The following is a 12,560-nucleotide window of genomic DNA, read 5'->3' as shown; positions in this document are numbered from 1 at the left end:
AGCCAAATTGGTCATCAATAAGAAAGAGAGACAGCAAAATGTGGAGCTGTAAAAGTGTGGCTGCAGGATACGTACTGATCAGCAGAGGAAAAGGAAAAGACTGGTGTAAGAACATAAAGGAAATGGTGACTAAAATAAGAGTGATGCAGGCCGGGAATGAGAGAGAACGGAGGGATGAGGGGGTGGAGGTGATGAAAGAAAGGGAAGCAGAAAGCCCAGCTGGCAAATAGAGAATGAAGTGGACACACACACACACACACACTGAGTCAGAGTAAGCCAGAGTAAGAGAGGGAGAGAGAGAGAGAGAGAGAGAGAGAGAGAGAGAGAGAGAGAGAGACACACAGAGAGAGACGGAGAGAGAGAGAGAGAGACAGAGAGAGAGAGAGAGAGAGAGCACAGTGAAGAGGACCCAAACTTCCTGTCCATGTACAAACATGGCCCTTGGGATTCTCTCAATTACAGCAAGTAAGCAGAAAACATGCAAGTCTAAATCCAAAGCCATTTAAGTAGAGTACAGTATACTCTATACTCTTACACATGTAAAGGTTTTTTGTGGTTCTATGCAGAACCCTTCAATAAAGTGTTTCCCTATCAAAATGTGCAACAAATAAGAGAGCTAAAATGTATTTATTTATCCAATGAAGCCTTAAAACCCTATAGGAAGCCTTATCAATAGAGTGATACAGTACAAAACACCACATATGTTTGTAAATATATAAATCTCTGTTATAATAAATTAGTTTAAGGTGGAATGGTCATATTAAGGCCATGCCATGAAAACCCAATGATATCACTGGATACATTCCAATACCATATGCACAAACAAATAAGGGTCTCGATACACTAGGAGTAATTTAAAGCGTTTGAATCGGGTCGCACGTAATCAATAAAAACTCACCTGAAAACACTGTGTGGTCTTATTAAATTAAAATGTATAAACACACACACACACACATGCGCGCGCGCACCAGATGGTCTGAGATCAGAGACTATAAATCTACAGGCCTGGAGATTCTACCAGAGTTGACTCAGATGGGTTTGAAATACAAATACATACAAAAACTTACAGTAAAAAAAAAATGTATATTAATGTGTCTCTTAATGTGTATTAATGGTAGAGGCAGTAAGATAAATGAGCAGATGATGTTAGATTGCTCGAAGATAAACAGGAAAGGCTTTAGGTTTCTGGGGATTTTTGGTGTATGTAACAGATCAGGAGTGATTCAAAGTGATTCGGGTTGGAGCGACGGTGCCTGGCGTGAGTTAGAAGCTAGTGAGAGCAGAATGAGAAAGCGGTAGACAGTTGATAGCTGATAGACGGCAGACAGTAAAGCTTACAGACGAGTAGGGCTCGTACAATTTGACTGGGACGTGGAGGTACAGCATCCTAAAAATTTCAGCAGAGAGAATAACTGTTACAGTAGGACTAGTGGACAACGCCTGCTTTGCACAGTACAACACGCATTTATCAAGTAAAATCTCCGATCTAAAAAAAAACAGATATAAACAAGAAAATATAGTACACACTTGCAGAACTTTTTTTTAAATCTGATGAAGTGCTAATTGAAGTGTTAATTAGTGAACATGATAACACAAAGGCTTCATGCTGTGTGTGTCTGTGTGAGTTACTCACCAGGCCCCCTGCAGAACAGCCTGAGTAGTGCATGAGCGCAAAATATAAAGTGGAAGGGATGAAGGAAGTGCGCAAGAAGCCGCTTAGGATGGAATTAACAGGGGTAAAGGAATAGTTGGGAATATAACACAAGAGCCTGCAGTTACTGTGTGAAAATGGATTAATTACAACGACTTTATCTTTTATGCTACTAGAAATAAAGGCAAGGGAAAAATGAACAGAAACAAAAACAGGTGGTACTGTAGTAGGTGCAGAGGCACAAACAAAACAGCCATATTAGCATACAGCACTACAAGCGATATAAACTTAAGAACTCAATATGGTAGATGTTAATGATGAATAATTGCAAATCTGTGATCAGAAAACTGAAGAAAGAAACACAAACCACAGACAACATAGAAAGAGGACATTAAGTAAGGTATCACATATGTGTCATGACTTGTACACACAAGAGATGTTCGTTGGGACTGGGATTTTTGCGACGTTTGCCGACACGCCATGTTTTTGCTCTCATGCAGGGCACAAATAAAGATTACAGGGCAAATAGAACTAAAAGTTTAGCAGACCAATTTTAAAGTCTGGGCTTTTTTTTTGTTAATATTCCAGTGAATGACCATTTTCCTCATGGCAAATTACTGTATATTTGTAATTGCTGTAATTGAAAATAATTGGTTTGTTTATGGCTACATCATGGTGGTGTTTGGTGGTTCCAGTTTCCTTTCACCTACAAAACCCATGCCAGTAGTTTAGACTGTCTAAGATAAATTACCCTTAGTTGTGAATGGATGTGAGTGTGTACTCCCGTCTCGCATCCAATGTTCCCGCCCCCCTGACCAGAATAGTGTGTACTGAAACTGTGAGAACATGTGTGTTCAGTAGCCTGTCCCTCTAGGCCCCTAGCGATACAGACACTGATGTCTACAGGCTGGGTATCGTGCAATAAACTTGTGCAGATTTTATGTAAAAGTGACAACATCGACAGAAGCTGCATTTCATCTTTCGAAGAAATAAATTATTCATCTGCATATGCAATTTGAACTGTCTCTGACTTGTTTACAGCCTTCTGGAACGCTATGTTCCAAGAAGACAAAAATAAAATACAGCTGAGGGATAATATATATATATATATATATATTAAAATAAAAATACATTTAAATAAAATGTAAAAAAAAAAAATTTCACCTTTTAAAACCAAAATATCTGAAATTTGGGGACAATAAGAGATATTAGAAAGTGAGTCCCAAATTGTATACTTGTGCACAAGTTTGCAGCATTGTGCATTAAAAACAGGATGAATTGTGCGTTCATGCTGAATATTTCAACAAGAAGTAGACTTGAAGTACCTGGATGATGCACTTATTCAAGCAAAAAGGAAAGTGTGGAATATTGGACGCTTCGTGCACTCAACGCTCCCAGCTTTGCTTACGTAGTGGAAGAGGGGCGGGGCTTCCGAGCATTGATGCTGGGTGACGCGTCTACTACTCTTCTAAAAATCATACACTAGAGGGTAAAGTATGTAATACATAACACTGACTCACCTGGTTCCATGTGGAAGGCTTTCGAGGAAGCTGATGATTTCTCTGTTGTGCACTTGAAACAGAGGAAAGCGAGGAAGAAAGAGAATAGCGTGCTTTGTCATCATACATCTTAATCTGGCATGAATCATTTTTTGTGCTCGTGCGTGGATATGAGATCTTACGTGGCGAATCCGATAAAGTCTTCATGATTGGTGTTGATGTAAGCAAGCTGAATCTTGTTTAAAAGGAAAATCTGTTGGGAGATGAAAGAGGGTAGGTACGATCGCAGAACACAAGGCATGAATTCAGGCTTGATGATGAAAGTTTGAAGTTGTAGTGCCAAGTGCATGATAGATTTCTCACATGGTCTTTGGTTTGTCTCTCTTGTTCCCGAATGTGTGTGGTCACTATTCTCTCTGTCTCGTCCTGTAGCTTTGGAAAGATCCTTAACTATAGAACAAAGAGAAAAGATGCACAATTCAGCGTATACATTTGTTATGCGCACTGCATTTCAGCAGTATTACACACACTTATAATACCTTGATGATGCATTGCCGCACTGTGACTATAAGCTCATCGATGACCATATCGACACATTTAATACACGGGTCTATGAGCTTTACTATCTCCTTCTTCACAATGGTCTCAAACGCCAGATCGGGAGTGAACAAGCCTGTCCTAGACAAACAAACAGACCAACACACACACACAACATATGTACCAATGAGCTATGAATATAATACATTATCAGCCTAAAAGTGGAAGAAAAGTGTGGTGTTTGAAAGCCAGACCTGATCCCATGAATATTCTTGATGGCATAGCCTATCTCTCGTCTCAACTCTTTCTCGTTAATCTCCATCTGATGAACGAAGGACAAACGAATGAGCGTGGACTGTTAGTACTATCAGGAAAACAGATGTATGATGGCCAGCACATACCTTGCTGAGCTCAAAGGGAAAGCGCTCATGAAAGATGCGATTGATTTTGGCTCCCCCTGAAAGCTGAACAGTGTCCACTTGGTCACCAGAGCCCTCGATCAACTTCTCAAAGTCCAGCCCAAAGTGATGGATTAGACTGAATGACAGGGAGGGAAAGACAAAAAGATTACAGAGCTGTATGCAGAGAGAGTGTCCTAGGGTGCGTCTCTATCAGTTTCCTAGTCCGGTAAGTTTGAGCATTGAACTTAGCGCTTGAACATTTTAAGGGCTTTGGACGTCTTCTCTCTCTTACTATCGCAAAAAGTGTAAAAAACAGTGCAAACTCGTGCACACCACGTACTAATTCACCACTTAGGGAGCTGATTGAGACACATCCTTAAGAGTACTGGATCAAAATTGTTACTGCATTGATTTTACATTAGTGTGAAGACACAATTTATCCAGAATGGTTCACTTCATTTCTTTTTCTTCAGTTTTTAGGGAATGGACTTAAGGGCTGTTTGATTTTATATATTGTAGTGATTGATGTCTAAAATTTTCTTCTGGTTGGATGTCTATGCCTGCAAATCTTTGATAATCTACATTCATGTTTAGCACACAGACACTTAAAAAGATTTGTTCTTAAATGATTAATCAGGGATCACAGGTTTGTGATGTCTGTAGGTTTTGTTTGTACTATGTGTTTGTTTATACTGTATAATTATATTTGGGCTGTATGTAGTGACCCACTGCATCAGTGCTTTGGTCTTTCGTGACTGGTCATTATGGCCCATGTGTCTGTATTCCTCTGCCTCTTTATCCAGAGAGAACAGCTGAGACTCCAGTTGGTTCCGGAACGCTGGTAGGGTTTCCCGGATGTGAATGGTCAGTTGCTATGGATACAAGAATGATACCATATAACTCACTGCTCTGATGTGTTTATATATCCACATATAACCTAAAGGGCTTTGACACTGGCAGTTTAGTTTCAGTTTGCATAATTTGAGAGTTGCCATGTGGATTATATGGAAGAGGTGGTGTGAGTTCAGTTGCACTGGAACTGTGCCGCGATTCCCATGAATATGAATTACGTTTGTAATGTAAGATGAACGCAAATGCCACTGACTTTGAACAGAATCGAGTGAGTTTAAATCCACATCAAGGCTGCAGAATAAATGCACTCGAGTTCGGTCTGCCAAGTGTTAAAGCCACCTTAGGTAATGACCATAGATCATAGAGATCCCTTGTTGTAGTGATGTGCATTTGGACAAGAAACATTGACAAGCTGCTGTCTAACTAACTTTTCTGTAATTTACACCCTGTCTCAGTCTTTTTCTCTACATCACGCTCTTTCACTGTCTCTCACTTGGTTGAGGACCCTCTGCAGGTAAGGTGTGCCCATGTGGTCGGCCATGTGTTTGTAAGCTGGATGAGACAGGAAAAACATCCTCTCTGCAGCGATCGCCACACTTATGTCTTTCTTCCCATCAATGTCCTTCTGACTGCGGTTCACCACTCCAATGTAGCCTACACCAATCCCAAATAAACACATATGCACAGAGACATAGACACATAAGTAGAGATTTCCTATAGAAGGAAATATGCAAATAAATGATAAGAAAAAAAAAAACGGCACAAAAAATAAAGTTCAGAAATGTATTTAGAGACAGAGTTCTAGAGTAATCTGCATGGAAAATAAGTAAGTACATATGAATGTGTGAGTGTGTGTGTCTAATGTGCATTAATGTGCAAGCATGAAGCATGGAGACCCAGCACCTGGCCTTGCTTTTTGCTGCTGTTGAGAGCACAGCCTATACTGCTTGGCACCGGTTTAGTTCTATTGGCCAGCTCTGGCTGTAACCTAAACCCTGTGGCTGTAGGACTACAGGAAGGGAACTTGGAAACTTCTCATATCATCACCATGACCTCATACAGATTTGCTTACAGTTACAAGACTTTACACAACTCTGTATGTCTACACATGTCCACTCAACTGAAATAACTGTTCATCTACTGTCATAATGTTAACTGAAATCCTCACTGACGTTATTCTAGCACTACTAGCTCAAGCCTATATGCAGACTGATTTAAGCACAGTGTACCTCTGCGTAAAGGTAGCACCCTGTTCTCCAGCACGTCTCTGGCATCCGTCCCCTCGTCCATCAAATCTAGTTTGGTGATGACGCCAATGGTCCTCTGACCTGAGACGAGGAACTGAAGATCATAAGGAAACAAACAGAAAGAGAAAGACAAAGGAATCTTGGATGAAAAAAAAACCCTCACCCTGTGGGTCGACATCTTTGGCCAGTTTAAGGGCATCCGAGTTTGCCAGGTCCATGTTTGCAGGTGTGACGGCCAGGATGAGGCAGTTTTCCCGGCAAATGTACTGCATGATCATATCTCTGATCTGGTATTCGATGTCTGGAGGCTGATCCCCTACTGGAACCTTAGTGATGCCCGGCAAGTCAATGAGAGTCAAGTTGAGCACTGAGTGAGAAGAAAATTAGGACACATTCATATGATTTAAGTGTATAATGCTCAAAGGAAGTAAAGTTTTAGGAGATGTTGCGATAGAGATAACTGTACCATTTGGTGAGTAAACACGTAGGTAAATGGGAATGGATGAAATGCCCTTATTGGCTCCTGTAACTCTGTCTGTCTCAGCTTCAATCTCGCGTTGAACCTCATTAAAATTCGTAAACTTCTTCCCTTTACAGTGCAGGAACTCAGCATACTCTATGAGAGCTGGTGGAAGGAGAGGTGATAAAAAAAATTGGGGTTTTTTTCCATTGAACAGTTGATGGAAATAGCTGGGGAGACACTGACCCCCAGTGGTTAAAAGAAACCGTGCATGTAATCCAACGTTCAGCAGCCACGCCTTTTTCTTTTCCATTAAGTCAAGTCAAGTCATGTCAAGAAGTTTTTATTGTCATTTCAACCATATATAGCTGTTGCAGTACACAGTGAAATGAGACAACGTTTCTCCAGGATCATGGTGCTACATAAAACAAAGACAAGGTTAGGACTTAGTAAGTAGTCTTAGTCACATAAAGTACAACTGTGCAACCTGGTGCAAACAGTGCGAGACAAGACAGACAAGACAGTGCAGGACAAGACAGACAAGACAATACACAAAATACAAAAAAGACAGTACACAAAAGACAGTAAACAAAAAACAGCACTGACCGACCAGTGTCAATTATTGATTAGATGCATAAAAAGCTGTGTTGCGTGAGTTTATGTGCATCTACCTGAGTTGGAGCTGATTAGCTGTAGCACAAGTGGTCTTCGAGTGACAATCCCTGAACCTCTGGGTAAGAAATCCCTTGGGGGAAAAAAAAAAAAAAAAAAAAGACAGAGTAAATTTAACCTCACACCTGGAAGAGAGCCAGAAAAGACAGCATTTTTAGACAAGACCAGGCAATGTGTCATGGACATGGTGAAACTGTAAACCCAATATCTCTTACTCACTATTCCAGACAGAGTTATTACCCTCCTGTCTCCAAAAAAAGCACAGCATGTATAGTAGTGGTACACGGTGAAGTGGTGTATATATAGTGGAGCAACAAGGAACAATATTAAAGAGATATATGACCTTACCAGGCATTAGCATATTATATTTTGTTTATCTAATTAGTCAAAAATGATGTTAGCACTACTTTCAGTGTAAAAAAGTAAAACAAACACTAATCAAGAGAAAAAAGTCCATAACAACAACAAAAGTAGAACAGGTCCAAGGTTGAATAATGGAGTAATGATGAATAATGATGGTAATGAAGGTCACACAGATTGACTTGTCAGGTAATTTTGTTTCAAAGCAGCTTAAAGTAGTGACACAATACATGTAAAGACCAACAATGGTTCTCCAGCAGTGAACCTCCCCACCTCGAAACCCCTCCTTTTCAATGTAACCTTTTATAATTAAAACATGATCAACCGTGCACAAGATTTATTAAGACTTTTTTTTTTACTTTCATTTGGGAAAACAGCACCACATTACCCACAGTGCTGCTTGGTTACCTGTTGATCATGGCATCAGTGGGAATTCTTCTCTACCTAAAGTAACTAATGCAGCGGCACTTTAATCCTTTAGTCTTTCCAGTGCCCGCACCTCATCAGCTGTACTCTCTGATCACACACAACTGCAGGGGCAGACACATACTGCCTGAAGAAAATTCTAAAGATACTCCAACATGCAGTAATGCTCCTAGAAACCACTTCCTCTCGCATCTTTCTTGCATATTTCACATCGCTTCATGATTACCCTAAAGGGCATTTTGTCATGTTCCCCTGCACATAAGAGAACCCTATAGGGCACATATAAAGGAACATATTCCGTATATTTCACGATGAGGATTTTGCTTTAATGATGTGGCTTCATAATAGCTACTAGATACATCATTTGTTCGTCCTCATCGCTGCCTTGGCTTTGCAAATACTGGTATTGCATAAAGAATAAAAATATCTTAAAGGTTTCAGACGTTTCCTGTGGGTGTGCTGACACATCGTGCCATTTTGTTGTAGTCTAATTAATGCAGGCTAGTCTTTCAAAACATCATGCAACAACCAGCTTGTTTTAATAGATTCCAGGTCATACTGCATGTGTAGCTTGATGTCTAAGCTTTCCAATTGTATCATGTCTATAGTTTGTATTAAAAAAAAAAAAAAAACATGCAAATTAGTTCTGTGCTTTAGACCAAGAACACCAAAAAAAAACACCCCTGGCATGAATGTATTTTGTTCCATTGCTCCACACAACAGACTTCTTGACAAAGACAGACACACTTAGTTCGTTATTTAGTGCATAATCATATGGCCTGCACTAAGGTAGATTTCTGGCTTTGACATTCAGTTGACGATGCAGGAATCCGGGTGTGTGAAGCTAATTCAGAAACACAATCTGAAATAGAGAGGAACCTCCCTGTGGAGTAGACCTAGTTAAACGCACTAGAGAGATAAAAAGACAGAGATGTCAGCATGCAGGTATAAACTTAGCTGGCTCTCAGATATATCAGGGATCAAAAAGACTTTGTGTGATCACTCGGTCACTGAGAAACATGATGTTTTGGATTACGTTACCGTTTAGTCAGGACTCGACTCTGGCACATCCACATTCTTCCTCCACAATGCGTCGTATTATAAGCTCAAACTCTGTTCGTACTCTACACTTGCCCCGACCTCGACTGTCAGTCCATGACAACGCATGCATTCAGACCAATGTACCTCTCTGTTTCCTTCTATCTGACTCTTCTCCTGCTCCTACCCTCCATACCCTGCACTATAGAGTGTTTGTACTCTAAAATCCCATGTTCGTGTTTGCTAAATAAGGGCAAGTCAGTGCTGCTTGTGTAGCATTTTGCTAAACGCTTAATGCGACAGCATATGTAAAGGTTAACTGAATTCAAATTAAAATAAAGACCCAATCAATCTCAATCTCTCTCTCTCACACACTCTCTCACTCTCTCTGTCTGTTTCTCTCCCTGTCTGTCTCTCTGTCTTTCTCCCTCTCTCTCTCTCATAAGCAATTCATTCCTCTCTCTTCATCTCCTTCGGCATGTAGTTGACCCTCTCATATCCACAGGCCTCTGTGAACAGTAGGGAAGGACAGATGGCTTGTGGTGCTGATGCACAATGATAATTTCCATCACTTTGGCTGCATCGTTGAGATCTTTTAAATAATACGACTCTAAACAGGTCATCATGTAACAGTGTGAATAATGCAGGTGAAAAAACGCAGGCTACTTTAATGCATATAATCATTAGGAAAAAATAATCATAAGGAAAAAATAATAATTAGATTTTTTCCATCTTCAGTAACTGCTTTATCCTGCTCATGTTGTTTAACCTGGGAACAATAGGCTTGAGGATGGGATCACTGTCCATTATAGTGCACCATACGCTCATTCTTACACTCATCAGACCTACAGTTCGTTTCCTTACAAGATTTGGAAGATGGGAGAAAATCTAAACAGAAAGTAAGAGCTTTCTGCAATCCAGGTAACAGTGTTTTAGTGTCATTGATCCAGAAGTAATAATGCTATAGACATCTGGGACAACAGTGTACTCAATGGCCTGCCTTATTATTCAGTTACTGCTCCAGAGAGAAAAACACATTTCACTGCCATAACAGAAGGCTTTCGTTGGCCTTATTTCTTACTGTATGTGGGTCACATAATGAAGTATTTCTCTCACACCGCTCCTTTAGACCTGGTTACAGGTGATTAGTATAACTGATCTGACACACACATTTATAGAGCTCTAGCTCTAGAGCTACTCAAGTCAAAGATAAGACCTCAGCTTCTGATGTGTGTCACAAACAGTCTAACCTTCACCTCACTTTACCACTCTTTAAAACTGAGCAGGACAAACAATGGGTTGGTTTATACTAACAATCCCGGTTTCCTGTGGACAGACCCAAAACATCGGCAAGGAAACGCTCTTGGCAAGAGAGCATCTTCCGTAGAGCAGCTGTACTCCTCCTCAAAGCAAAGCAACATAGAAGCAATGATATACTAACATACAGATAACCCTCATTTCAGATCCTTAAAAATATGTCTGTTCGTTACTTAATTGGATTACTGTTATTTCAAACTGGAATATATATATATATATATATATATATATATATATATATATATATATATATATATATATATATATAATTCTTTTAAGCAAATGCTTTATTCTGGTCAGGGCTGCTTTGGACCCAGAGTCTATCCCAGAAACACACCTATGGGGCAATTTATTATAGACAATCTGCCTACTGGCCTGTTTCTGGGCTGTCGTACAAAACCAAAGAATCTGAGAAGAATAGAGATAATTTACTGTATTTACATGATATTGGCAAAAGTTTGTAGACACCTAACCATCGCACCCTTATGAGCTTGTTTGAAGATCAGATTCCAGATGTATTCTCTCTCTGCTGTTAATAATAATAATAATAATAATAATAATAATAATAATAATAATAATAATAATAATAATAATAATAATCTGTACTTTTATGTTAGGCTGTTACAGTTCTTCGCAATTGAGTCCAGTGAGGTTGAGTCAGATTCAGGGCTCTGTACAGGACATACTTTTGAATGTATAGTGTATATAATGGATGATTTATTCTATTCTACTTATTAGTAGTAGTAGTCATAGTGTTATATTATGTGTAACAACTATAAATGATAACTACACAGCCATTATAACTGTATGTATTGCATTTGATGACTAAACAAATAAAAAATATGGCTCTAAAATGATTTCATTAGTAAAGCCTGACAGATTTTTCCTGAGCTCAGGGTTTTGAATGAAAGAGTCGGTCAGTAGACACACAGATGACCTATAAAAAATTTTTTAAAAACCCCAGATCAACCAATATATGAAAATGTCTTGAGACCTCAGCAGACCAATCTTTACTCGCTGTTTTCCATCTCAAAAAAATCTATACCAGATTTCAATCTTTTTGCTTTTTTGTCTTTTACGCCATAACTATCTGTGATATTGGGTAAGAACGACGAGATGTCTCGATCACTTTGCATGAACCATGAACATGCTCTTGGCTCCTGCTCATTGCACTTGGCAGGAGAAGGAGATGAAGGAGCGTCTGCAGACTACAGATGAGTGTTGGTCCCTCTGCACAATCAGAGATGTTCCTCAACACATCCGGGTCCAATAAAAAGCATGTCATGTCCTACCTGCCTACGAAGCTCTCGAGGACGGAGGACTTGCCCGAACTCTGTCCTCCAACCACGGCGATCTGAGGAAGCTCCAGATTGCAGCTCGTCCCCAGGACACCGAACGCCTCATGTAGTCTGTTGACCAGAGGAATGAGCTCCTGCATGCCCTGGTTCCCCATGACAACCCTGAACCGTCTTTACTGTCGGCAAACCATCCAGAAATGATGGACTTTAAACCTGGGGGAAGTGAATAAAAGCCCAGCGCTTACATTAACCTGAAACCCCGCTGTATTTGGGTTTGTTTTTATTTTTTCATGGGCTTGCTGGTGTCTTTATACGTTTCCAAACATCTCACTGAAAAGTTGTTTTCCGTTTGTTTTGTTAAAATAAGATAACATGAGTGATAATAACGGTCGTTAACAAGACGTTAGCTTACCACTAGTCACTGTTTCGACTTCGGATCCGGTTCTGGACGCATACACACAGAAAGTTAGCCGTCCTTCAACTCTTAATCTTTATTTTCCACACCACAGAACTGACAAGAAGTTGTTTAAACAAGTCTGACACCGATAAAAGTCTCAAATAAAGCCGAACTCGGTTCGGTCCGGCTTCTGTTCTCTCTTCTCTCTCTCTCTCAGCTGGAACACTGACAGTTAGCGGTCCGTTAGCGCATGCGCAGACGCCATCAAAATGTTTCCACAGACAAACAGAACTGCACTTCTGCACAGAACTTCATAGATGCTCGCTTTCTGACCTCTTTTTGTACTTGGCAGACCTTTAATACGGCTTAAAGTTTACATTATACGTATTTAAGACTGTATTAGAA

The 12,560-nt window shown here is 40.0% G+C and overlaps 1 protein-coding gene across 7 annotated transcripts in view; it reads right to left on the bottom strand.

Moving 5' to 3' along the window:
* Window positions 1–12,420, bottom strand: part of dnm3a (dynamin 3a) — a 32,826-nt gene extending 20,406 nt beyond the window's left edge. For 2 of the 7 annotated variants that reach the window (XR_003444451.2, XM_027171245.2), the window contains exons 1-15: window positions 12,171–12,420; window positions 11,753–11,971; window positions 7,319–7,392; window positions 6,654–6,812; window positions 6,351–6,554; window positions 6,170–6,268; window positions 5,434–5,594; window positions 4,818–4,960; window positions 4,089–4,224; window positions 3,942–4,009; window positions 3,690–3,828; window positions 3,514–3,600; window positions 3,333–3,403; window positions 3,172–3,223; window positions 1,358–1,387 (exon numbers count right to left, since the gene is read on the bottom strand). Coding sequence is in view for 4 of the 7 variants with exons in the window: in XM_027171245.2 (XP_027027046.2) it covers window positions 1,358–1,387; window positions 3,172–3,223; window positions 3,333–3,403; window positions 3,514–3,600; window positions 3,690–3,828; window positions 3,942–4,009; window positions 4,089–4,224; window positions 4,818–4,960; window positions 5,434–5,594; window positions 6,170–6,268; window positions 6,351–6,554; window positions 6,654–6,812; window positions 7,319–7,392; window positions 11,753–11,913 (1,584 nt within the window). In the remaining 3 variants the exon portion in view is untranslated. The other 5 variants (XR_003444452.2, XM_027171247.2, XR_003444453.2 and 2 more) reach the window with 4 other exon arrangements.
* Between the last annotated feature and the right edge of the window lie 140 nt (window positions 12,421–12,560).

This window comes from Tachysurus fulvidraco, chromosome 16 (assembly GCF_022655615.1).
Source record: "Tachysurus fulvidraco isolate hzauxx_2018 chromosome 16, HZAU_PFXX_2.0, whole genome shotgun sequence".
Taxonomy (NCBI): Eukaryota; Metazoa; Chordata; class Actinopteri; order Siluriformes; family Bagridae; genus Tachysurus; species Tachysurus fulvidraco.
This window is presented reverse-complemented; position numbering and strand designations above follow the sequence as displayed.